This window comes from Falco naumanni, chromosome 3, assembly GCF_017639655.2.
Source record: "Falco naumanni isolate bFalNau1 chromosome 3, bFalNau1.pat, whole genome shotgun sequence".
Classification (NCBI taxonomy): domain Eukaryota; kingdom Metazoa; phylum Chordata; class Aves; order Falconiformes; family Falconidae; genus Falco; species Falco naumanni.
In genome coordinates this window covers 39,090,776-39,117,680 of record NC_054056.1, presented here as the reverse complement: position 1 = coordinate 39,117,680, position 26,905 = coordinate 39,090,776, and the positions used below count along the sequence as shown (strand labels likewise).

General features: G+C 37.8%; 1 protein-coding gene across 3 annotated transcripts in view; it reads right to left on the bottom strand.

Moving 5' to 3' along the window:
• The window catches only part of SEMA5A (semaphorin 5A), a 353,963-nt gene that overhangs the window by 82,158 nt on the left and 244,900 nt on the right, over nucleotides 1-26,905 (bottom strand). For all 3 annotated transcript variants that reach the window (XM_040587086.1, XM_040587084.1, XM_040587085.1), the window contains exons 13-16: nucleotides 17,385-17,502; nucleotides 11,505-11,686; nucleotides 8,845-8,988; nucleotides 736-883 (exon numbers count right to left, since the gene is read on the bottom strand). In XM_040587086.1, the coding sequence (XP_040443020.1) occupies nucleotides 736-883; nucleotides 8,845-8,988; nucleotides 11,505-11,686; nucleotides 17,385-17,502 (592 nt within the window). The remainder of the gene's footprint in view (nucleotides 1-735; nucleotides 884-8,844; nucleotides 8,989-11,504; nucleotides 11,687-17,384; nucleotides 17,503-26,905) is intronic.

Below are 26,905 nucleotides of genomic sequence, written 5' to 3'. Positions count from 1 at the left end.
GTGTCACCCTGCTCTCTACATGTGTCTGCTATGTTTTTCTCCTTCACCCCTATACCACTGTGCATCACCTCATTCACCTTTAAGAAAGCAATTCCTATTTTGATGTTCCCATTACATGAAACCTACCACCTATATTTGTTCAGGTACAGGAAAAAAACCCTATATGCTTTCCCATATGTGTTCATAAATTGGGTATCCATAAAGTACTTCATTCAAAATTATCCCACCGTAGCTTCAAAGCCTGACACCTGCTCTGCTGCTGCTATGCTAAGATCACTATCACTATTCAAGCTTCCTTCAGCACTTCCCAGTGGTTCCCCGTGTTCACTTACTGACCTCTTATGTATTTTTATTATAAACTTATCTTTTCTGTGCTGCACAGGACCTGATACACTGGAGTCCTGAGCTCATAGCTAGAGTTCCTATGTACTCTGGTGATAAAAATAAAAAACACTATAAACATGCCAAGGACACATCCACATCTGCACCAACCTTGGCTCAGGAAGCTCATATTCTAAATGATATTGTGAAAAAGCTGAATATACATTTCTGACTGATAAACTGTGTGAATTTCAGCATACATGAGGAACATGGAGACAAACACACTCTGGTGACCACATGTGGTGTTCACATTAGGTGCAGAACATACAGAGATACACAGATGCCCTATGGACAGAGACATCCTTGGCATATGGCTGTAGATATTTGCTAAAGGTAAAGCTGAGAATGACTTACCACACTGCAGCCAGGACAGTCAGGACCATTTTCACATGTCCTACGCCGTGCCTGGATCCCTCCTCCACACTGAGCAGTGCAGCGCTCCCACGGACCCCAGCCTGTCCAAAACACATGAGGTGGGCACAACAAATGCTCATTGCAGTACCTGTGAGAAGAGGCAAACAAGGAGGAAAAAAAAACTATTTAGTACCAAGACAAGATCTCCCCCCAAAGTCCCTAATTTGCCTTATTCAGACAGATGTTTGTACAGGGAAATATTTTATACAAGGGCCCCCTCTCTATTCATAACGCACTGAACTAACAGTTGTCACACTGCACAGAGTGTTTAAACATTTGAGATTTTATTTTTGGCTGCAATTGCGTGGGTGAAGCATTTGTTTGCTTTATTCAGTGCCTTTATACAAACCATGCAATACAACCATGCTATTGTACTGTGAGCACGTAAGTAAGGTTGACAACTACTTTATTAAAAACAGTTGTGGCTATACATCTGGGGCAGAAGTGAGTCATCCAAATGGAAGGCAACCATTTATGCAAGCATGCTGTCTTTTATCAGTCTCCAGCTAAGCATCGATTAGGCTCCCTCTCTCCTTTTCAGAGATCTAAACTTGCTTTTTGTTTTCCACAGTGTCTCCACATTTATGGGTAAAACAAAAGCTAAAACATTCATTCTAAGCATAAAGAACTGTACTGCTCTCATAATGTTATTACTTTATCTTTTAAAGGGTGCTTTTAGCTGCTATAATCTTTGAAGGATTTCCCAGTGAGTGGCAAACTGCTTCAGAGGCCTACTAAGTTCTTGAGGGAAGCAGGAATATTTTGCTACTGAGCTGCCATTATTATAACAAGAATTGAGATATGTGGGAGGGTGCCAAGTTTTAGTGAGTTTTTTCATCTTTTTTAAAACCCTAAGATTCCTGATTTTTTGAGTGCGCCGTACAACAACTCTATCTGGAGCATATGCTGCTTAGTAAGGACCTTCTACACAGGTCCAAAGGATTTGGGCCACCAGCAAGTGTGACTGGGGCTCTTAAAGAGACCAGGCTGTTATTTCAGATAAAGCAAAGCTACAACAGATACTCAGAAAACACAACCCTGAAGGAGTGCTCTAATATTTTATGGATGCAGCTGGATGGCTCTTGTTCCAACTACTGACTGTCCTGAACAAACAAATCTGTTACAATATGTCCTCATTTTTTACACCAGCCATCCAAAACTCACTGTCTTCTTGCCCTTCTAACAAGTTTCCATCATTTCACTCTCTCCTGCAATGAAAACTGATTCTTATGCTTCAGTAATTCATTTTCTACAAAAAGAGAAATGACAGTATAAACTTGTCATTTTCAACCAGAATAACTACAACCACTTTTTCTTTCCTTTTTTTCCAGAAAGCCCCAAGATCCTCAAGCTCTAATTCTTCATTACAAGGGAATCTGCACATTCAGAATTTCATGGGAAAAAATGTTATTTGTGTATGTAATATACAAAAGTAGGTTTATCACATATGCTGCAGTCTATGATTCAGAATTTCTCCTTAGGTCTGAGCAGCTCCATAAAAATTTAAAAACGTGAGCGTGGGGTAAATAGGGTAGTGACATCTAGTTTTGTGTTTCTATATAGTTAAGGAAAGTATTAACAGCTTGTATTGACCTCACCTGCTGTTTACCATTAAACTGAGGAAAAAAAACCCCAAATGCTCAACATTCATGAACTGCTATCTCAGAATTCTTCAGCGCATGATTTGGGTGAATGTTTTTCAACAGTAGCTTACACATAAACTACTTTTTTTCCCCCTCCTGCATGTTCTATATTTGCAATTCACAATTCACATTATTCCATCACTAAAGATGCATAGGAATGTTCTGTGCCTGGATATTCTTCCCCCAAAACTCCAACAGCTGCACACATCCTTTGTCACATGCAGTCATTTATGTGAATGTTTGTGATAGTTTGTCTCTGTGATCATTTGTTGAGAATGTGTACCCAATGAAACATAGGTGTAACATCACCATTTATTTAGTCAAATTAGTACATATTTTGTATAATTTAATTAGTTCTTAATAGAAATGTGCTAAGTTCATTCGAGGGACACACACAGGATAAAGCAAGCCTGCCATGAAGTTGAGAATTACCAATATTCAGCCACACTAGAAGTAAAATTAAGCATGGGACTCACCTTAAAATATAGGTATGTACAGTGTAGCTGTCTACAAATGAAGTCGTCATCTAAACTTGAGCAGCAATTCATGGAAAGAAACAGCCCTTTTAAGAACATGGTTGGGCTTGATGAACCTAAAGGTCTTTTCCAGCCTAAATGATCCTATGATTCTATGATTTATGTCACATGAAAGCAAATGACTACTGTAGGTCATACAAATACAGCCCTCAATATACGGATTTCTGTCCGTTGACTGTAAAGGCTGTGTGGGAGGCCACCTAAGCTCCCATTACAGCCAATGAAAATTTTGTCAATACAAGCTAAGGAGACTAGAATGATTAATTTGAGTAAATTTAGAAATATACAGTAGAAGCAGACAAATCACTCTGTTTACCACAGCCTGTATTGACTTGACTTCTACAGACTAATGGAAGTTCAGACACCTGACTCAAACATAAGCGCTCATATTTGTGGACACCTTAAGTTAGGTGTGACAAATCTCACTTAGATGAGACTCCTGACACTATGCAGTGCCTCTTTGAGTGTCATTGTGCCCTGTCACCTGCTCCCTCACTTGAGCAGAAGACAGAAAAGAAATCTAACTGACACAGCAAGCACTTCAAAGGTTGGCAATTCTGTTAACCAATGGCATTTAAAGATGCAGTTGAAACTACAAGATGAAACAAGAAAAAAGCCCTAAAATGTCTATGCAAGCTACTTAACTTCAATTTAGGATACTTTAAAAAAAAAAAAAAAAAAAAAAAAAAAAGGGAACAACAGAAGAGAGTGTCAAATTTTCCTCCTTTTTTTTTTTTTTTTTTTTTTTTTTTTCAGGAAAAGAAAAAAGAAACCCCAACAACACAGCATACAAGTAGAATCTTATTTTCTTTTCTGCCAGCCAGCTTCTGAAAACATCAGGTATGTTTCACAGCTAGAGACATCCCTGCAATTGATCTTTGAAAGCTGTGCAAAGCACAGGGCTTTGAGCCAAGTTTCATTATATCTCTTCTTGGCTGCATTTCAAGTCACTCAGTAACCCTTTTTCCCTTTTGCTCTGTCTTCCCCTCTTAATTTTGTTCTCAGGACCCACAGGGCTAACATTTTACAGTAATTCAACAAAACATGCAATGCAAGAAACTGGAATCTGTGAAGCCACTGTCCTCTCCCCTAATCTAACTGCAATGAGGTCAGAAGGGAGAACAGCCTTGAGAAATGTGGGTTTGTACAGTGACCCTTCCCGCTCCCTCTTGCAGTGTTTCCAAGTTCAAATGCCCTAATAAAGAAATTGTCATACTGGAGGAAAGAAGAACATTCTCTGTCCAGTTGTGTCCATAACCACTAGCTCCTACAGTAATTATTTTTTTTCTTTATTTTTAATTTTTTTCCCCCCAGGAAATTCCAGTACAACTGGAATTACTATTCTTGTTCCTATGAAGGTTTCAGTCTTCAGTAAAACATAATTTATTTCAGTGTTGCCACGTAGGCTAACTGCATGACGGTTACAAATGTGTCTTTTTTTATTCCACAGGGAGGTGCTATTTAATTTAAACACATAGTTCTTAATTTTGGACTATATTATACTAGCAATGTACTTAAGAAAAACAAACCTTCATCACTGTCTGCCCATTCCAATGCCATATATTGTTATGTGATGGGTATTCATGATTACCAGCTGGGGACTTACTGGGAAGCACAGACTATACTGAGGTTGATGGGAATGCTGGATTCCTTTAATTGAAGGCAGACACATGATGCACACACATGTCATACTGTACTGAGATTGCTGAGTTGACAGAAATCCCCACCCAGCAGACCGTGGAAGGTGGTGGGGGCCAGGGCTCCCAGGGATTTCCATGGAAGAGGAGGGAGCAAGGAGAATGGGGAGCACACAATTCCCAACAGACAAGACAGCCACGGGAGTGCAAGCAAGCCCAAAGCCTTGTGGTGTTTGATCTGCTCTGCTGAAGGGGACCAGGCTTGTTCACGCTGCTCAGAAACAAGCCGTGCTACAAGGAGCAGGCACTTGACTCTCATCAGTTCCTCCTTCTTATGGAAACAAGCCCAAATGCTCTGAGTATATTCTGAGGATTGTGTACAGGGGAAAAAAAAAAAAAAAAAAAAAAAAAGTGACAAAATGTACTGCTTCTAATCTTACATACCTCAAAATTTCCAGGACTTTCAAATGTTTATTCCACACCTGCAGCCAATTTATTTTTCAACTTCTGATTTGCGATGCTTTTTTTTCTTTTTTTCTTAGTAATGAAAGATAACTACATTCACTGAAAGCAAGGGATTCTCATTCTAATGTCCCTCATTTCTGCACAGATAGGAGGGAGACCAGTCGACTTAATGAGCCCATATCCACAGTATCTTCCACAGAAATGAGAGGAGAAATATTTTCACTCAATCTAAAGAGTTTTCCATCAGCTTTGGCGAATATTTCTCATACAGGAAAAAATCAGAAATTTTTAAGCCCTTAAGGAACTCACCAGGATGTCTTCCATCTGGAGTCTTATCCTTTACTGGGTATTTTATCCTTCACTGGAAATTACTTTACCTGATTAGCACATTTTTTTAAAATACTATTTTTACTCCCTCACCAAATTCTACCTAAAAGCGCATAGGCTACTCTTTTGACCTATTTCTACAAGGTAAATTTGCTTTGTAATACGTCTCTGCTGCTATCTCTCAACTGTTTCCACCACGCACCCCTTTAGCAGCAAAGCATGCAACAGCTTAACCCACCTGCAACAATAAATTGGCAATCGTCGCCATTGATTTCAAGGGAATGACCAGCAAGCATGGAGATGTCTGATACATTAACCATGATAGGATCATGGCTTTCATGAGGTAAAACAAACATAACCTAGACAAACGTTTAGCCCTTAACGCGTGAACAAATACTCTCAGACTGAATATGTATTCACATTTGGTGAATTTATTTCAGCTATACACTGCCTTTTCTGTGTTTGCTTTCTATGGAGTTATGCACTGGACTTCTACTGAAATCACCATTTGTTGAAAAACTTTTTCAATCTTTGTCACGATGTTGGCTGTGGAAATTGAATCCCTTATTTATGCCCCTAAACACATGAAAGTGACATGAGCATGCACTTTTATAAAAAAAAATGCACACAAGGTGTAAACCAACTAATTTTAATTTTTACTAAGACTACACATATATTCATTTTACGTATGAGCTGGGCCATTAAGAAAGTAAAATATTAGACTATTAATAAGCATCAATTAATTTAAATTAGAAAAACTGAGAAACTGCTTACTGGTACTCTGGAGAAAAAACCAAGGTAAATTTTGTAGCAGTTGCTGCACGTGGAATATTTACTCAGCCTGCTAAATGCACTGACCCCAGTTCTCAAAGAAACTGTTTCCATTTGGTGCAGATGTAACTCCAGTGGTACTGGAGAAAAGCAGTGAATTAGGACTACTGTAAATACTGGTACTCCAAATACAAAAAGTAAATACTGCCCTCCAAACTCCCTACAAGCCGCCAGAGCCCTGGGAACACTCATGAAGCCCTAATGGCCCCAACCAGCCTCACCTGAGACCTCTACCCACACCCATGGGCCCAGGATCTCTAAGCTCTGCCAGGGACCTTCAGCCCCTGCCTAAGCTGTTGAAGAAGTGCTCGGCCTTGTCCCTGGCCCACCATAAACCCCTTGGTCTAGATCTCAATGTGTGGACCAGATTCTGGCCTTAGCCCTGTTGCTACAGACCTACGCAGTGACCACTGAACCCACAGTCTCCAGGCTTGTCCCATCCTCCTGCTGGAGGTGGTGGGATGGGCCCTGGTTGGCATGTTACCCAGAACCTTCTGCTTTTTTACAGCTCTGAAAAGACTTAACCAAGTACATGGCCTGACACTGACAAAAATCCTGGCAAAGAAATGATGCCTTATTCTTCTAGCTGCTTTACAAGCTATATGACAACTTCCTAACGCACCACACCTTCTGGAAGTAAATTTTAGAAGCACTTTAAAAAACAATAATTTAAAAGTATTAGCACGCGTGATGGAATAGACGAGCGGGAGGAAGGTGCATGGCCAGTGGGAGTGAAGGGTGTTTTAGGGGGACGGGAAGCAGTGGCAGAAGAACCGCGACAGAAAAAGGCACCTTACAGTAAACTCACGGGCACACGCATCCCAGGTTGCTGCTGAACTGGACAAAGAGGGAAAGGACAAGTAACTTGCAGACCACGATGGTAAAGCAACATAAGCCTGCTGGTCCTTCAGAGCTGTTACACAGGAAAATTCAGTCCTTCTAGGCTCCTATTATTTCAACTCATTGTAAGTGTCACTTTCCATTTTGTAACTGCTTTTTTAGTGCACCCATTTTTCTTAATACCAGACATTTTCACCTATAATTATGGAAGTATTTCTCACTGTTTTCTGTATTTCTCTGAAACTCCTTATTGGACTTTCATTCCATGTTAAACTTAAGATGAACAATGACTACTAACATTCATAGTCCATCACAAAAAAGTTAGCCAAGCTAAACTCTTCTATATTCAGTCTCATTGCGTCCTACCGTTGACTGACCTCTCAGTTCAAGAAAATCAGTAAGTGCTATTCATGCTGGGGACAGAGCTACGTAACAGCAGATATAATCTACATTTGGTGCCGATGGCTTTTTGGTTGGGCAACCTATTTTCAGAAAGCAATTTCCAAAACAACACTATGCTCTCCTCTGTGATGAAGTAGTAAATACTCATGGTTCTGAAACAGCAAGAAGTGTTCACATGTTCTGTGATACTGATCTTTTAAATTTAGAGTTAGAAAGCAAGGTCCCTGATGATCTGTTAATACATGAAAGTGTGATGTAACTTCCCTTCAATGGAATCTCTTAATCTGAAGAAATTCCAGAATTGGTGTTTAATTAAATCCTTCACTGAAACTCATCATAAAGGTTACTGAATCTTGTATTCATCCAACAACAATATAGGACACTAAATCATCCATACAGAAATGCTGAAGTAGGCTGCAAGTGCATACTGAGACGAAATGTATCCACATATACCTCTTGGAATGGATGACTACAGTACACCGAATTCTTACACCAACACCAGTCTTCTGCTATCTAGCTTTTTGGCATGCCTCAGGAAACATCATAATGCATCTAAGCTGTGATTTACCTGAATATATTCTAGTTCGATTTAAATAAATGTTTAATTTCTGTTAAAATTTGTAACACAAAAATTACTGATATTAGGGTGCATGTAAAATGGAACCAGAGGCCTAAACTTTACGTTCTGAGACAGTGACAAAATACCCAGCCCAGTGCCAAAGCAGTAGATGGTGAAATCAAAATCTGAGCTGACTTGATCTGCTCAGGGGTTAATATATATACAAACAATTTAAAAAAAAAAAAAAAAAAAAAAAAAAAAAAAAAAAAAGAAAAACCTGAAACCTTCCTAAAAGATATTTGAGTTCAAGGTGTACTACATTTATTGAATATAAAACAAAGCCCTTGAAACTTCCTTTCATGTTATATAGATGCTTAATTCATTTAAGACAGAAAAAAATGAACTCACAGCATCAGTAACATAGTGCTGTGACCTTACTATATTTTGCTCTGAATTCCAGGTCTTGAGGCTGGGTGAGTTACAATTCAAACACACTGCAATCAATTTTCAAGGAGAATCAATTTTCAGGGTCTCAAGGGACAGCAGCACATTGTTCAGCACAATTCTCTGGCACTACCAGGAGCTCTCAGCTGGCTCAGGAGGGCTGCAGCTAACTGAAAGATGAAGGAACTGCTGCAGAGCCACAGCCTTGCTAATGGGAATACTGCTATTGTGCAGCAGTGAAGTCAAAGAGAGAGTGAAAGGAATGGGATGAGAAAAAAAAAAAAGGCAGGTAAAGGAGAAAATGTCCTGTGGAATACAGCTGAGCAGAAGATATTAAAACAGACAGTAGAAAAAAGATAGCTTGCCTCTCCTCACGATTCTGTCCCACACAGACGCGTCCTCCATGTCGAGGGGTTGGATTGCTGCAGGAACGCTGACGAACTTGAAAGCCTATTCCACAAGTGGTACTACAAGGTGACCAAGAAGTCCATGGTGTCCAGCCTCCATTTCTGGTAGAACAAAAAGCTCAGGCTCTGTCATCTGTTATACATAGCGAATGGCTGATTAGGTGTGACTGACAGCAGAATCTGGCCCATTAATATTCCTGTAGAAGTTATTAATACTGCATTGTGTTGTATTTCTTAGAGAATATCGAAATACAATAAGGGTGCACCGATCCTTCCGTATTCCATGCTTTGTAATCAGCAACTGCTAAAATGACCCCATTACACAAGATGTAAAGTACAAAGATATGAAGTTAATTAGTTGCTTTTGGTCACTTTATTCTGGGTAAACTTCATCTGCAAATTCCTGTATTAAAGTTCTGAAGATAACTGATAATTACATACTGTTCCAATTACAATTTGTGGGTCCTTCTGTCAGGAAGATTAAAGTGTCAAGTTTTGCTACCTCTTCTGAAAGGAAAGTGATTAAAGTTTGGAGAAAAAGGTGGTCCAGGGGAGACCTTATCACCCTCTACAGTTACCTGAAAGGAAGTTGTAGCAAAGTGGGTGTCAGTCTCTTCAAACAAGTGATAGGACAAGAGGAAATGGCCTCAAGTTGCACCAGGGGAGGTTTAAATTGGATATTAGGAAAAATTTCTTCACCAAAAGGGTTGTCAAGCATTGGAACAGGCAGCCTAGGGAAGTGGTTGAGTCACCATCCCTCAAGCTATTTAAAAGACATGTAGACATGGCTCTTAGAGACATGGTTTAGTGGCGGGTTTGGCAGTGTTAGGTTTGCTGTTGGACTCAATGATCTTAAAGGTCTTTTCCAACTTAAATGATTCTGTGATTCTACAGGAAGAAGAGTAATAAGCAAGTATCAAAATGCATTAGTTCACAATTTCAACTGGACACTCTGATAAGGCACCAATACCTTATTTGAAATGTTAAAAAAAGAAAAACCTAACAGAATTCACAAGCTGTACCGTGCATTTGTGAACTTTTGGAAAGGACACTCCTATCTCTCTTTAATATACCCTAGGAGAAAATATAGTAGACCAAACATCTCAAAATGAATTTCATACCCTGTCCTAAGCAAAAAATTATGCACTTCTGCAGTTCCTAAAACCTTTTGACAGCTAGATTCCAGTTTCTGTATTGGTAGGAGACAAATAGAAATCACGAAATATAAAACTAAAACATGAGTTCTTAAGATTTCATCATAAAGGCAAAAGTTAAAATACTGCCTTGCTTGATTTTGAAATATTTTTTTACAAGGAAAACTAATTAAATCCAGTAATAAAAATGACATTAGATTATTCAAATAATTTATCACAAATATTACCAAATTAAATCTCAGTCATCTTGATGTCTTCCTTCTTATTATAAGGGAAATAAGATTCGATAACAGAGAAAAAAAGCTTGTGGGGAAAAAAAATCAGCTATCACTATGAACACAGACATAAAAACAAGATCACCATCAGTGCAATGTCTGACCCAAGTAGTGAAATGAACAAAATATCTGGATATCCAAATTCTTGGAATCAATTAGTAATATAGCAGTGTTAAAAGAAGCAAGGTGTTAAAACAGTGGTGTAATACTGCCAATGGTAGTACATGAGTCAAGTCCCAAATCGTGTTCCAAATTCCCTTCTATACCTGACAGCAAATAGCTGTTGTTTGATTGTCCAGTAGCTCACAGCATGCTTATCTCTTCTGCCGTTCTCATGATCTGACGTTATATACTATATTGTTATGTTTTCAATAATTTCCCTAAACTTGACTATTTCCACTTACAGAGGTTGCAGTTATCTTGTGCAGAAGGGTAAATTTTATTCACTACCATGATGTACTTCTGTTGTTTAAAACAAAACAAAACGAAACAAGAGACAAAAAGCAGGAAGAATCACTGCAAATAAACAGAATGCACCAGTATATGTTTCCTCCTATAGTTAAAGTATATATGATGTTTTAAACCTGAACTCCTAACGCATTTTAGACTATACAGTGTTCTGAGTCCCTTTGAAATTATCTGCTCTCACTTTTCTCTGGGACTTGTTATGTGCCTGAGGAAGACAAAAGAGTGGCTGGAGAGTGGCATACAGGCTGTTAAAAGATCTAGATGTCATGATACAACCAAAAGATATAATGAAAACATTTTTCCCAAGATAGAATGGGGGAAGACAATACTGACACGAGACCTCCAAAAAAGTAAACAGTTCTGACTTCTAGAAAAATAAGTCTTATGACTTAAAGAATTGAGAAAAAGTGTCATACTTTGGGTACTACCTCATTTTTTTTTATTATTTTTTTTTTTCTTTCAGAGTTTGTCAAAATTAGCTGAAGACAATATTATTTAGTACACAACATTTGAAACCACTATTTGCCATCTGGCTCATTGTCTCACAAAGTGTGAGAGATACCTTCTGATGTCTTATTTGCTGTGGCCATTGCTATGAGCTGTTTCATGCACAAAGCAGGATCAGTGGATTGCAGATGAGATTTCAAAAGGTAAGTTCTGTTCTGATTAAGTTAAAAACTTTTAAACCATAAATGATAGAACTTGGGATTGTTTTGTGTACCTGGAACAGTTGGCAATCTCCATGGTTGGTCCTTCACACAGCCAGCCTCCACACTGAGGAGCAGGACTGTCACACACACGTGTCCTGCAGAGGCAGGAGCCAACACTGGCACTGTCAGTGTGAGTGCAAGGTTTCCACTGCGACCATGTTCCAAAATGCCCATCCACTGTCAGATTCCTCATCTAGAAACAAACACAAAAGAAAGGCTTAGCTGAGGTTTCACAGTTCCTTCATATAACCTCTAAATTCTGCAGTACATGGAGGTACAGCCTTCAGCCACCAACAATAAAAGCCTCCACTGGAGAGGTATACCTTCGAGACAGCATGTTTCTCTTACAATTTCTGTAGCTGCATGTCCCACCACCTCCAACTGATCTGGGGCACTTGATGGCACCATTATAGCAATAACAGTGACCATTACCTTTCACAATGATGCTTGCCTACAGTGATTCAATAGAAAGTATAGTTATACTTTTTTTATTATCTTCTGACAGTTTTCCCTATTGCCTAAAAATTTACCTGTGATTGGGAACCTGGACACTGACTGTAAAACAGCATGTGCAAGAACGCTTGTGGGAACCCAAATCTAGATCAAAAAGAAAAGACAGCAGATGATAAGGAAGAAAGAAGAAGTTATTTACTATGGGTGTGGTGAGGGACTGGAACAGATTGCTCAGAGAAGTTCTTGATGCCTGGATGCCCCATCCCTGGAAGAGTTCAAGGCCAGGCTGGACGGGGCTTTGAGTAACCTGGTCTAGTGGCAGGTGTCCCTGCCCATGGCGGGGGGTTGGAACTAGATGATCTTTAAGTCCCTTCCAACCCAAACCATTCTATAATAGTACAGAGTAACATAACTGGATGAATCCAATTCAAATCTCCATGACAAGTTTTTTTGAAGGACATTTCATATATCATTTCGTAACAGTGAAATGTGGCTTTAAATATGACTTTCTCTAAACGTCAGATGTAATTATATGTATAAAAAGCTGCACCTAACCCTATATGATGAGACTTTGCTCCCGCTGAAGTTGATTCTCAACACTTTTGGCTGGAAGTGTCAGACCATTCTCATCTTGACTGAAATGTTTCCATCATGCAGCCATAACACATGTTAATAAGAAATCTTTCCCATCCAGCTGAAAATGTGCTACTGGAAATCAGAAGCCTCCATGGTTACTGGAACTTCTGAAGAAAATGGTGCTGGACACAGGGAATTCAGCTCTTTTAACAAAGACAAGCTTTCATATTACTAATTCTTTTAGCAAGGTTTTAATCTTGAAAAATCTGTGATCATAAAAGGAAATTATGACCATTTTTTCACTTAAATGCTAAAGGATTCACCTTTGGACTGTCACTTTTTAACTTCAATCAAAACAACAGTACTAACAAGTGCAAGCTAAGTAACGTTTAAAGTCATTCTTAGATAAAAATAAATATGTATCAGTCGTAGCTATGCATATTTTATCAAATGTGTAAGAATGTAACACTAACATTTGCTTATATATTGAGACAGGAACTACAGCTGTAGATGGTCATGAATGATCTGAAACAGTGTCTCCCTTTGCTATTTTTAGCATTGTTTTGTTTTTAAAGTGGTGAGGGAAGTATACACTTCACTAATAATTTTAAGATACAAGAGATTTGATTACAGCACAAGCCATGTTTCCACTGCCATGCTGGTGCTGGCTGATTCTTTCCACTGTGGTAAAGGTTCCATAATTTCACTATCAATTACATTCCTCATGGTTTATTTTTCAGAGATACAGCTTTTCCACAGAACAGCTTTGTGTATATTCTGCCAGCTACAACTGACACAGACATAATTCACCATTTCAAAAATCTGCTGACAGCTGTTTATTGAAAATAACTCACTGACCTTTCCTCATGCACAGTATACACTGGTGTTTTTCATAAGACAACACGAAATACTTCTTGTTAAGTGACAAGTAAGCCCAATCTCTCTTACACTGCTGGTCTAACAAATATGCAGTCCATAAACTAGCAATAATATGTCCCCAATCTAATTAATGTCAGATGTGAAAATGCCTTTACTGTTTTCTATTTCTATGCTGCAGCAAAGCATCTTATTTGTTGCACCTATGATTACAAATTAAAGCTACAGTTGTCTATGGTTATCATATCAAGGGGCAGGAAAAATATTCATAAAAATTAGCTGAAAGCTTGAGCTCAGAAGGACATACTGATGGCAGGTTTCTCTTTCTTGTTTTCTCCCCTCCCCCTACTCCTGTAAAGATCATCCTACTGCAGTCTTTGCTGTTCCCCATGACTCACCTGCTCTGTCTCTCTATGAATAGCTCCTTTTCACAAGTGATATCAATTTCATCATAGGACTACAGGAAAGAATACTATACTGATGAGAGGCCTTTTAAGCCCTCACCAGCACCTATACCCATTAAGCATTCACAATCTGACACACCTCAAGGGGAAAATCACAATCAATCAGACAATATGGCTGTACTTTCCTGGCCCAACTACACTTACCCTCTCTACCACCCTGTTTTTGTCACGCTTTCCCTTCTGCAGATACCTCTAGTCCCTTCTTCCTTCCTAATGTCCTCCAAATACCAATCTTCTTTGTCTAGACCCAACTTATCTTTCTGGTTTGTGCCTCTACACTGAGTCAAGGTCACAGCTTCACTGACCCAGTCTTTAAATCTACCACCTGCTCTTTGGCTTGAGATTACTTTGTGTAGAATTCAGTGGTACTGGAGTATTTCTTGAAGCTGCTAATGAATTCAGGTAAGACCCCATACTATATTTTTTCCTTGCGTGTAGCTGTAAAAATAAAGCCATTTCATTTTGCATACTTATGTAAAAAAAAAAAACAACCAACCCTTTTTCTAAAATTATTCTTACTTTCCTTGTAAAAGTTCTTTGATAATGTGTATTTTTACATAAAATAACGGTTCATTTTTTAAGTGATGGATTGCAAGTAGTCCCACTGGAAAATATTTCAGCAAAACAATGAACCTTCATTACTATTAAAAATACTGGATGAATAATAGGGATATCTGACAAACTGGAAGAAGGTCAAAGTAGATATATGTGTCTTAGCATTAATTACTATCTGTATTCACACACAATTGGTGTACTCATGCCAACTAAAACAATAACTTCAAAAAAAAACCCTTGAGAATTAAATCAAAGCAAGACAACCAGAATAACTGCATTTGTCACAAATGATCTTCAAAGTTCAGAAAGACAATAACACAGATGCTCATCTGCCTCTCCTAGCCCTCTCCCTGCTCTACCATGACATACCAATAAATATTCACATACAGGAGTAATTCCCTAGGAGATAATTTCTCATGTGCAAGTGGTCACACTTTTAATTCTGGGCTAAAGTAGTGTATAAATAGTCTTCTCTATCTGATCGGAGTTTCGAAGAAACTCCTCATGCGTTAATCTGACAAATTTTCTATAGTGTTGGAAAGATCAGTGTATTTTACGAATGATTAAGATATTGGTCCCAACTGGAACCAAGAGAAGGACAGTAGAAGTTTTTTAATAATCTGTTGTGTTCTGCCTGCAAAATTATTTTAAATGTATTACAACAAATGTTACGGATGCACATAGCTCAGTTGCCTACAAAATTAAATTCATTCCATCTTGGCTTATATATTCTGTGAATACAGCACATAAAAATGCTATAAAAACAAGTATTTGAAAGCCTTGCTAAGAAAACTTTAATCAATTGAAGTCTGCCAGAATACAGTGTTGTTTTAAAGGAAAGTTTCTATGAAGTTTTAAAATTTGTTCCATAATGTGTTAGACAGTAAAGAGGTAAAACCATGCTTTTCAACTTAGAGAGTTAATTCTAAAATTTTCCTTATACAATCTCAAACTGCTCAACTCCAAAATTCCTTTGCAGGGTTGCTTAATCTTTTAATCTCTGATACACAGTATAAGTCTCACAGCTGTGGATGAAATTCTGAGCAATCCTTTGGTGCTCCTCCGCTTTGACTAGACTGTCATATCCTACACAACTGTCATATAATGATACTAAATAATTGTTTTTCCAGTTGAAAGGAACAGAATTGAATTCTGCTGTCTAAACCATTCCTCCCTCCCCCTCCACCCACTCTTGGCCTCCTGTTTTGTATCTATGAATGAAAATAAGGACTAATGCCAGAATTCAAAGACTAAGCAGTAGGCAGACTGCTCATGCAAACATCAACCAATCAGCCCATTCCAGTAATCCTTTCTAATATAGCAACCCAACTAGGCCACCAGCAAACCCCCCCATAAACACATTTAGCCTGTGGGATTATTACAGGGAGATACGATATGTTCCATGTACTTGGAAATGTATACTGTACAGCGCATCTAGTTACTTGCTAATCAGGAAGGCAAGGGCTGTACTAGTGACTGAATCCAGACTTTCTGTGAGACAACGGCTATGTCTATATTAGCAAGTGGTAGGCACATCAAGTGCAAATCTGGAAAATAAAACAGTTGGTGTTGGAGACTTGACATACACACCATAGATATTTTGTGGGCTTTGCTTTGGGCTTACTCTGGCCATGAATCAAATGCCTAGTAATAGCTGGAGCACATTTTTGGTTTGATTTCATCTGAAAGAAATGTCACTTGTGTGCTTCAAGACTGTTTTGTGATGTGAACCAAAGAATAGCAGATGGGAAAAACCAGAGCATTTACCCCAAAGTTGCTCCTGATTTGAGCTAAAATGCTAATGCAGATTAATCAAATGCAAGCCTTTTTTTTTTATTAGGCCACTATGTGAGAGCATGGATGCAAAGGACAAGACACAAGGATTCTTTAAAAAAATTATTATTTAATGTCAAACACAGACAGTCAGAACACAGGAGCTAGTTCTCAAGGACCTTAGAATCAGCATAATGATTTGTATCTATGAAATTACTGCAACACATGTAGAGATCATAAGTGAAAGCTGGAAGAACTGTATACTAATTTAGCACATCTCTAGTTTACTAAACAAAGCCCAGCTTAGAAAGGAGTATCAGTAAGACGTTAAAAGGAGCTTGTTAAACACACAGAGAATAGAATATGGATGTTGTATGAGCATATAAATTTGTAGATGCATGTGCTCCAGTGGCGAGTGGGGGCAAGTTCAAGAAGCCCTTTTTAGTGATGAAAGCAAAATTGAGTTGGAAAGACTCTCTTTTCATGGGCAGGACAAGACAAAGCAGCATGAGCCTCCAAAGGAAAGAGCTTAGTAGCACAAGGAAGACCCTTTTTAACCCTCTTTTTGTGCTCTCTGAGGGAGAAGAATCAATATTAAAAGAACACTGGACCACATTAAAAAGGAGAAATATAAATCAACTTTGTTGTTTGGATTTTTTATATTACATTTCTTCAATACTATTTTTAATGAGAAGTGTTAAGTCACTGTAAATATTAACATTATTATAATTATCACTGGTCATTTATGTGCGTGAGACTTATACAATTCAACCTTCATATTCTTGGCTTTTGAAAGTTTTTTTATAAAAGTTATATGGCCTTTTATATTAGCATTAATAATCTTAAAAGAAAAGATTATACCATTAGTGATTACATTTTCCCAAAGTACAAAACAGAGAAACATCCTGCAGAGAAAAACATGTCAATATTTCTAATCTTAGTGCCTTCAAGGTGGGAACACAGACATTACAGGTAAAAAACTATGCTTTAAAGTACTATAAATAATTTGACCTTATTATATAAGTAGCTTGATGAAATAGAAACTAAATATCCTGTTAAAATCTGGTGGGAAGGCCTGAGGAAAATGGCATTAGATACAGTCTTCTGAGGTTGAAAAAACTGTGCCAGCTTATTTTCATGAAATTCACATGGAATCAGAAGGTTTAAGAGGTAGATGAATATATTCGGACTTACTGGACACACAGTAATGCTTTGCTCCCATTGACTCATGCTCAGACTTTCTTCCAGCGTCGTGCATTTCTTCATCACCATGTCCCAGCCACAATAAGGGTCTTGGGATCCAATGCATGCACTGTGAATGAAAACCAATCAGAGAACATGAACATTTCTCTTCATCTGTACTGGCCAAAGATCTCTGAATAGCTGTGTGGCATCTATTTATGTTTCATAGGCCTAAAACAGGTAGCAAAAGTGATCTCTCTTGTGGTATGGCACAGACGAAATGACAAAATAGAAGAAGAATGAATTTGAATGCCTACACAAAGCTAGGATTTCTTTTCAGTGCATAGCTGAATTTCTTCTGGCTGCATGCATGTTATGTCATCAAGACCAACTACTGTACTTAATCATGAATTATAGCAATTCATACAAAGCATATGTTGTCTGCTCCAAGTAAAGCTTTTAGGAGTTACAGTTCTTAGTCTTTTCTATCAGTTTTGGAATTATATTTGGAATAATCTTTCTCAGAAATCAGATGACAATCTACTCTTTGAAAATCAGTTATAAAACCCTCAGATTTATTTTCTGCACTGTTACAGAATCCATCAAAGTAAGTTCAAAGGGGTGCTGGTGGCTGCCATCACACTTGCTACTTATCATATGCTGCCCTAGACATTCCCTCCTAGCAGCACAAGGAAGGTCGAAGAAGAGGATGATAGTCCAGCTTCCTACAGACTCTGAAAGATCCACTCCACAATACTATAAGTTCCTTTCTCTATTAAATGGCAGTTTTCTCTTGCTACTGGTAGGTAAAGCATTAACAGTCCATGTTTCATAGCTAAAGATACATTTAAAAGGATGTGGCATTCCCATCACAGTGAAGCATAATATGATTGTTTTAACATTTGTAAAAATACCTGTAAATTACATATATAATTAATAAATACAAACATGTTATCTAGTTTATAAAAAATGCTAGACTGATCATTCTTGTTCAACACAAATCCATGGGCATTATCATTCTGTCTTTAATTGTCTATTCATCTCACATCTGTCCAGTGAAGGGCCACAAAGATGATTAAGAGACTGGAACATCTTTTCTATGAGGAGAGGTTGACACAGCTGGAACTGTTCAGCCTGGAGTAGAGAAGGCTCAGAGGGGGACTCATAAATGTGTACAAATACCTGGGAGGGTGTAAAGAAGGGGAAGCCAGGGTCTTTTCAGTGGTGCCCAGTGACAGGATCAGAGGCAATGGGCACAAACGGAAACACAGGGGGTTTCTTCTGAACATAAGGAAACATTTTTTTACTGTGAGGGTGACTAAGCACTAGCACAGGTTGACCAGAGAGGTTCTGGAGTCTCCTTCTTTGGAGATATTCAAAAGTCAACTGGATATTGTCCTGGGCAATGGGCTCTAGGTGAACCTGCTTGAGCAGGAGGCTGGACCAGATGGCCTCCAGAGGCCCGTGTCAACCTCAACCCTTCTGTGATCCTCTCCTCCCAAATCCTGTATTTTATTCATATTTCTATTTATGTCAGGCATTCTCCATGTAGTACCAAGTTCAGACAAAATGCAGATCTACTAATTCCCTGCTATACTACTCCATAACACCATCACAGAAGATTGTTAGTGCCTATAAATTTCAAAGAATTTGTTTCTACAGTACACTTGGCAATGTGGATGGCCAGTACTATGTGAAAGGATAGTTCCCATTACAAAATGGGCACAGAGTAAGAGACATAATAGTCAAAACTGCCTAAATACTCCCAATTAGGCTACTAATTCAAAGATAAAACTTTTGGTTTAGGGGACTCAGTGTTGAAAAGAGAGTTCCCACTGATGGCTCTTGCAGCTGTAGGCACTTAGCATTTTTGTAACTCAGGCTGTATGTTTCCATTTAACTATCTAGAAGGTGAGGAAGAAAATTAATCCAAATTATGGACAGTTTTAAGGGTTTTGGTCTTCCAGTGTCTGCAAGCCAAGATGTTCAGTGTTCTCCCTCAGAGCATCTCCAATAAAGCACGTTTTATGAAAAAAGAATACAAAACAAAATGAAAGGCAACATTAGCTATGCTATTTCTCAAAGTAGAAGTGCTCACCTTTCCAAATTCCTTTATGTTAAGCTTTAATATTTTAAAATGCAGTTATTATGCTTTAGACACCTGTTATTAAAAAAGTGAGTACTTTACAACTATCCTTTCACTTAGAACCACACTCTCTCTTTCCTGGGAGTAAGGTGATCCTTCTACCACTCTGCTTTTAGACTCCATTTCCTCTTTTGCTTTTTTCCCCACATTATTTTCCACTCAGACAAATCAAAATGGCTTGCATCTTTCATTACAAGTCACTTAGAAGTTTTAAGTGGGGCACTTGAAGCGTATTTTGACCATTCTCACAGCTTCCTTGTATCAGAACAGATCCTAATTTCATGGAAGAAATAAAGTCAAAAATATGGTGAAAAGTTCTTGCACTGCTGGGACAAAGCATGTTCAATCACCTTGTAGACAATAAACGTGGCCATTCCAGTAAGTGACCAGGTTTGGAGAGCATTGCAGCAAGATCTTTTCTTTTCAGAGGTGAATCTTTTCAGAATTTAGTTAAGAAGGTCCACTGAGCACATGAAAAATATTATTTTAAGATGTTAATAACTCAGCTAAATTCATGCAGATGACAAGAAGCTAAGTACAAAGAACTTCCTCCAAAAAGAAGAGGCATTAACTGTCTTCAGTATTTATTTACTTTTTTTACAGGACAATATATAAATTAATCCTGGACTCATACGAACAATTCAAAACAAAGCAATAGAAAATTTTGTCTGAGAAGTATTCCCCACATGAGGAATTGTAATTTTGCCTTTGCAGTCATTATTATACCTAAGTCTCATTTTGTAAAAGGTTTAATTTTTTTTTAAATTTAATATTCTGACAGAAAAATCATATCATGAAAGTGTAGTTCGGAATCATCACTCTCTTTCTGGCATTTCAGTTCACCATGCAAGATATATTTATGAAATGAGGCAGGACCTGGCTTAAATAGCTGCCCTGTTTTCAGGTATTGGCACAACAGTCCTTTTCTGTTCTCCCTGCCTCACATCTCAGAAGGATTTTTATTTATTTATTTTAGATCACTTCTTTAGACCACCAGTATATCTGAAAAATGGATATATTTTCTTCTAAAAGAAAAGGAGAGCAGTAATATGCAGTTAAATTTCTATCCATATTTGCTTAATTATGTCAGCTTTTAAAACCTTTTTCTTTCCTTTGAGGGATAATTTGATGTGTGAATAACAGCAGCAAATTATTTTGATTTGCTATGCTTAGATTAAAAAAAAAAGAAAAAGAAACAGATAACAAAATAAGTTTAAAGACAGAAAATGAGAATAGAATAAAGCTTGTATGAAAATAACAGGTTTTATAAATGTTAAATTTAACGGGACTATTATTAAATCATAAGTATGTGTCCTTACTGTCTTCCACCAATAGAAGTTTCATGTTGTTTTAACTCTTTTTTTAATGAACCTCCCTCCCAAGAGACAGCAGTAAGAGGAATTCAGTGTGTACATAAAGTAACAAAAGAAATTGTGCAAAACAGCTGTCAGATTCATGTATGTAAGAGAAGATGAAAATTAGCTACCACTGTACAGCTTTATCCCTTTCTCCTCCCAAACCTCTGTCTAAATTAAAGCCATTTTAGATGCTACTGTTCAAAAATTAGATAAATTTTAAAATGAGTATTAGGTCTTTCAGTTGACAGAGCTCTGTCAGATAATGACACTGGCAGTAGCAGAGCTGTGTATTAGCCAACTTGTCTCTGGAAGTTATCTTATATCTCAATTTCAACAGCGGTGAAAATGAATGTTTTGTCTGTCACTCCCAGTAGGCACCAGCCCATATCTCTAAGACTTCACGAGATTTGTCCCCACACTTCTAAAACTGGCAGTTTTGTGCAGGATGGAAATCCAGGAATAAAAGTGAATTGATTCATTCTAAGACTTGTAATGTCACATACCCTGTTGAGTCAGCACTCTCTGCAAAAACACTCAACTGCTTTTGGCTTCTACTGATTGATTCTAATTTTCCCCTGCATTGTCGTTTCACATTTTTTACCAGACGTGAATGATAGGTAGTTGAGTGTCTCTCCTGCAAAGCATTCATTTGGCTGTGGTGGTTCAGTATGTCTACCGACAGTCATGCAACACTTAAACAATGGATTTTGACTGACTAGTAACAGAACCGTAAGTCACCTCACTAAAGCAAGCCAGCAATAGCAGGTCATTTTCTTCAGCTATTTTATAATTATCCCCCAGCAGGCTAGCAAAACTGCTCTACCTGAGTTACGTTTGAGGTGACTAATTCAGACAGAAAATGAGTCAGAAACGAACATCATTCAGAGCAAAATATATTGCAAACCCCTTACAGTTTTAGACTAAAAAGAATTCGTTACGTGTGCTCCAAAGAAAAAAGAAAAAAAAAACTACCTTAAGATTAAAAGCTATATCCTCATACCATTGATTTCAAAGAGATTTTTAAATCTTCTTTGAGGGGAAGAATATATTCCCATATGAATATACACTAGAAGTGATGATCAGGTATCCTCTTGAGCTGTAACATTTTGTTCAGAGAACAGACAAACATAAGAGGTGCATCTTTCAAGACTGTTCAATGAAACACTTTTCTGTCTTTACATATATACAGCATTTTGAAGAACACAGGATATTTCTGTCTCCTGACCCTTTCAATCGTTTCTACCGAGACAGCCATGCCTACCTAGTTCCAATTACTGTCAACTGTGATCTGGACACTTTGTATGCCAGGAATTGAACTGGGGTCACCATCTTATTTCACAGAAGCCAGATTCTTCACTGCATATTTGAACAGAAAACTGAAGATAAAAGCCTGCCTCATGTTCCAAATGCATTGTCCTATCCATTTCTGAATGAATACATGAATCTGATACTAGACGTCCGTATAAAGGCACCTATCAGTGTTTTCTTTCCATTAGTACTGATTTTGTAGATATATACATATATATATAGGTGTGCAATGAAGAACAGGGATCTAAAGATATAGATGAACGATGCAGAACTTAAATGGTAGGCACATAATTTATAAAGTACTAGGAGCTCAAACTAAGATGCCTGTCAAATATTTAGAATCCTGCTTAACCCTTGTGTACCATTAAGAAAAATCACACCCTTTAATCATCTCAGTCACCCAGTGTGGACTACTCCTCTTCCTTGAATTTCTGTAAGACAATCAAAATCCATCTGGGTATGATTCAATCCTGCAACATGCTCGGACAATACTAATCTTAAATCTACAAGCCCCTCCCTTCAAATTCTGAATCAGGAACTGATGTATAATTTGTTTAGTAAAGTTGTTTATATCGCACAATTCTATGAAAATTTATGCTTCCAAGTGGCTTTATTTGGAACAAATGTGAAAGACAACTTCCAGAGCACACTCGCTACAAAAGAATGCAGGCTTGCCACTCACTGTAAAGAAATAACTTCTGAGGTCCCCATCCATGTCAATCAGCCAAGACAGAGCTTCCAGCCCTCTCTCTGATTAGGAGGTAGGACCCTGGAAATGCTGGGACCACCAGGTACAGCTAGGGCTTTCAAAGTCCTTTAATGGGCTGAAACTAGAGCCTGCAAATCTGTGGTTTGCAAATAGGCTCTGAAAATCTGAGCTACCCAAGTGGAAGGCAGCCCAAGGTGTGCTAGGCCAGAACAGCAGTAACAGTGATTACCCAGGATGGACACATTTGCTTCCGTATGGCATCCCCGTGTCTTTAAAAGACCTGTGCATCTTCAGAAGAGATAAATGTAAATAGGGTACACAACTGCAATATCCTTTTAGTTAGCTGTAGCCTAGGTTCTTCTGAACTTAAATGTTGAGGTTAACTTTATGTTAGAATATGAATTATTATAAAGATAGTAGGCCCAGATTTTGGATATACAACTTCACTCTTCAAAAGTGCTAACCAGATAGCAGGTATCCCAACATTTCAAGGGCACCATTACCTCTCATTCCAGAAGTAACTCCACTGGCCTGACAATGCATCATGAGGAGCAGATAACCTTCAAAGCCATTCAGTTTGTGGTCACATAGCTGGAGCATCTAAACTCCTGTCCTGGAATCCTACTCACAGTTCACACTGTTGCATTAAGAATAGGCTCTCTCTCCCCCATACATTCAAGTCCATAGTGGACTCCAAATATTCCTTTTCTGTAAAATTTCAAATAAATAAAAATGTCCACAAAAAAGATAAAAGAATATTAAGAGAGCTGCAAATAATTCTCATGAGAAAACAACTGGTGCATAATGGAGAGTACTGTAAGCTGAGATGCATAGGACATGTGTTGGCCTGACTGAGTAGTAGTCAAATATGTGATGTGTTAAATTATTGTAAAATAAAACACCTTTCAGATTTGCCTTTTTTTTTTCCCTGCCCCTTTTCTTTTTACCATCTATGCTTTTAACTTGTTTCCAGAGGATACGCTTGCCAAGTATCAAATGACTAGTGAAATGATCTCTTGGAAAATGGGTTGCTTTAAACATGTCAGGTGAATTTCAAGAAAAACTAAACAGTGACTACACTGAACTTAAAATTCCTCAAAGTTTTGGTATATTTTAATGCAAAGCAATGAATTACATCATGACATATGAAAGCCACATGCCTGTTTTAAATTTTTATTTCTTAGCTCACTTCTTTGTTTAAAATAATATCCTACTAATAAAATCTCAATTGCGAATATGTAGTCAAGTCCATCTGGTTTTCTTACAACTTTGCAAACTAAAAGGAAAAGACATTTTCCTTTTTCTCATAAGGCTACTTGAAGAAATACATTGGGAGCAGGCTACTCATTTATCAAAATTCCTTCTTGTTTGCCAGAAATGTGTGCTTACAATACAGTACAATACATGCATAGGTCACACATGTTAAAGAGTTGTGACTAAATATTTCAGGTGCAGCAAAATGTAAATGCATAGTTTGTGTCTGATGCATTTTGTGAGCCAGATAGACAAAGATACTTTCTGCAAAAACTTTGGTCTTCACAGAGGAAGAAAGAAATACAAGCCAACCTCAGATCTGTAGAGCTTGAATTGATTCCCTCCCCAGTACAGGACTAATATTCTACATCTTTTGACCAAGGAAAACTTTCAGCTGTGTTTATTTCATAGTTCTGCTGACTTTATTAGTGTTTTCATAAGTTCACACCAACTGAAGATAATTTTGCAGTGTATCTAATAACTAAAAAAGACACTTATAACCTAGTCTTGCAGCCAGGATTATGGTTTGTCCCAGTCTGTAAAATTTACGGGGATTCTGATTCTGGAATATTACTCTGGAATCACTAATTCAGATCAGTCTTCATGTGATTCCAGCATTCTAATGCAGCATTGTCTTTCTCCGATTTAAACTGGAATAAGGCTTGCATATTTTGAAATAAGGAAATCCACCTGGATATCCAAAAAAACCTATTCTGGAATGATGTTTTCAAAAGTAATTTCAAGTCCATGTGTTGGCAAACTTCTCTGGACACCTTAGCACCTAGTAATAGTTCAGACCACATTACTTATTAACTTCTATAATAGCATATAGGAAGAATTATTCTACTATGTAATAATAGCCAGTGTTTTACTTCCAGGAAAACAGGTTTTTACTGAGTGTGAGAGTACTTCTGAGGAAAAAAAACATGTATAGGTAAAGGACAATAAAGGAATGCAACAGTGGCTGAAATATTTAATCTAATAATCTTGCTGGAATTCTAGGAATGAAATAAAGCATAACCAAATTTGCAATAATTGTTTTCTTCTGTCAGTTAATCCAGTACCCTTTCTAGTATTGTGCTGCTGCTACAGTTACCTTTTGAGTACAGATAGATTGCTTAGCTAACAGTTAACAAAGAAGCTAAAATAAAAATGATGGAGTGTATATAGAGAAAAGTTACAGTTATGGTAGAATAGCTATGATAATATTACTTAGCAAAACAATCTTGTGACCCAATAATATTTTAAGCATATGATATAAAACACAATACTCAAAAAATTCCAGAAGTGGTTGGGGATTTTTTTGGGGTGTTGGATTTTTTCGGGTGTTGGTTTTTTTTTTTCTACCCCCCCCCTCCCCCCCCCCCCCCCCCCCCCCCCCCCGCTAGAGAAGTCTCTATGTGTACAGCTTTTAGCAGATGGCACAATTTATTTACTTAGACATAATTTAATATTAAGATTACTTTTCAAACTTCTGAGTGTGTGAAACCTAATTTTCATCATAAATACCAATTCTTGACCCTTGCTTGGTAAGATTTTGCAGAACATTGGGTTGATACAATCTTTCATTGTCCCTCCTTTCAGAACGGATTCACAGAAAACTCCAGTACAAATTATAGTATTGACAAATTTGCTGCAGAGGAATCGCTGCCATCCAAGGTTGCTTTTGAAGGCTACAGCCACCAATAAAAGAAAGCTGACCAGCTCTTTGTTTCAGGGGAAGAGTTGTGACCCCTCTGCTACAGATATATTTCTTACTACAGATGCATAGAGCCTTCAAAGTAAACACCAGACACTGCAACTTTATAGACTTTAATGTTTATCTTCTCATGATAATCATTCTATTTATCTCACATCACAGTTCATAAGCAGGCATACAAGTCAGTTGTGCTCTACGCTTGGCCTACTCTGAAAAAGTATAGACAGCTGGAGAATTCACAGTGAAAATAGTAGCTCCAATGAATAATGTTGGTCTTTCCGTAAAATTTTGGTAAGTATGTGTGAATTACAATACCCAGGTGATAATATTAAGGATTTTCCCCAAGGAGAGAGGAACTAAGTTAACTTCCCTGCTGCTTTCTCCTGGAGCACAAAGACAACAGGGCTTTTTGGAGAACTATTTGTAATAACTCACATGTCCCAAACAATTTTTTTCCTAGCTGATTGCTGAAAACAGCAGGGTTATGACAGGATGTTCAAAACTACTCAGCCATTGGCAGAAGTCTGTGGGAGACTCTCCCACAACTTGAAAACTGTCAATCCAAGTAACTGTCCCAGGCAACTCATAAACAATGAAAACATCGTGGCATAATGGTAAGTGCCTAGTAACCCAAAATGCAGATGTGACAACAGGCCCTGCCTGTGGTATGGTCTGCTGTCATAGTAATTAGTGCACCAAACTGCACCTAGAACATCCAAACAAAAAATATTTCAAATTTATCTTCCAAGTGTAAAATAATATTTTCAAGGACCTTTGTTAACAGTGTTTGTGGGAGTGGAGCTGTGAGCTGGTAGGGAACAGGAATGTCCTGAATCAGAGAAATGTCCATCAGAGGCAACACTGTGGTCACAGAGGACCTTTAACTTGAGGAACAAATTTACAAGGAAATATGAATTAGTTAGATCTGTACAGCATATCAGAGTGACAATTCAGAAAACATAACAAACTACAAATAAAAGCAATAACCACATGCTTTAGAGGCTAGTACATGAAGATAAAACAAGGAGTAATGAAATAAAAAGAAAAAATAGGCAATCT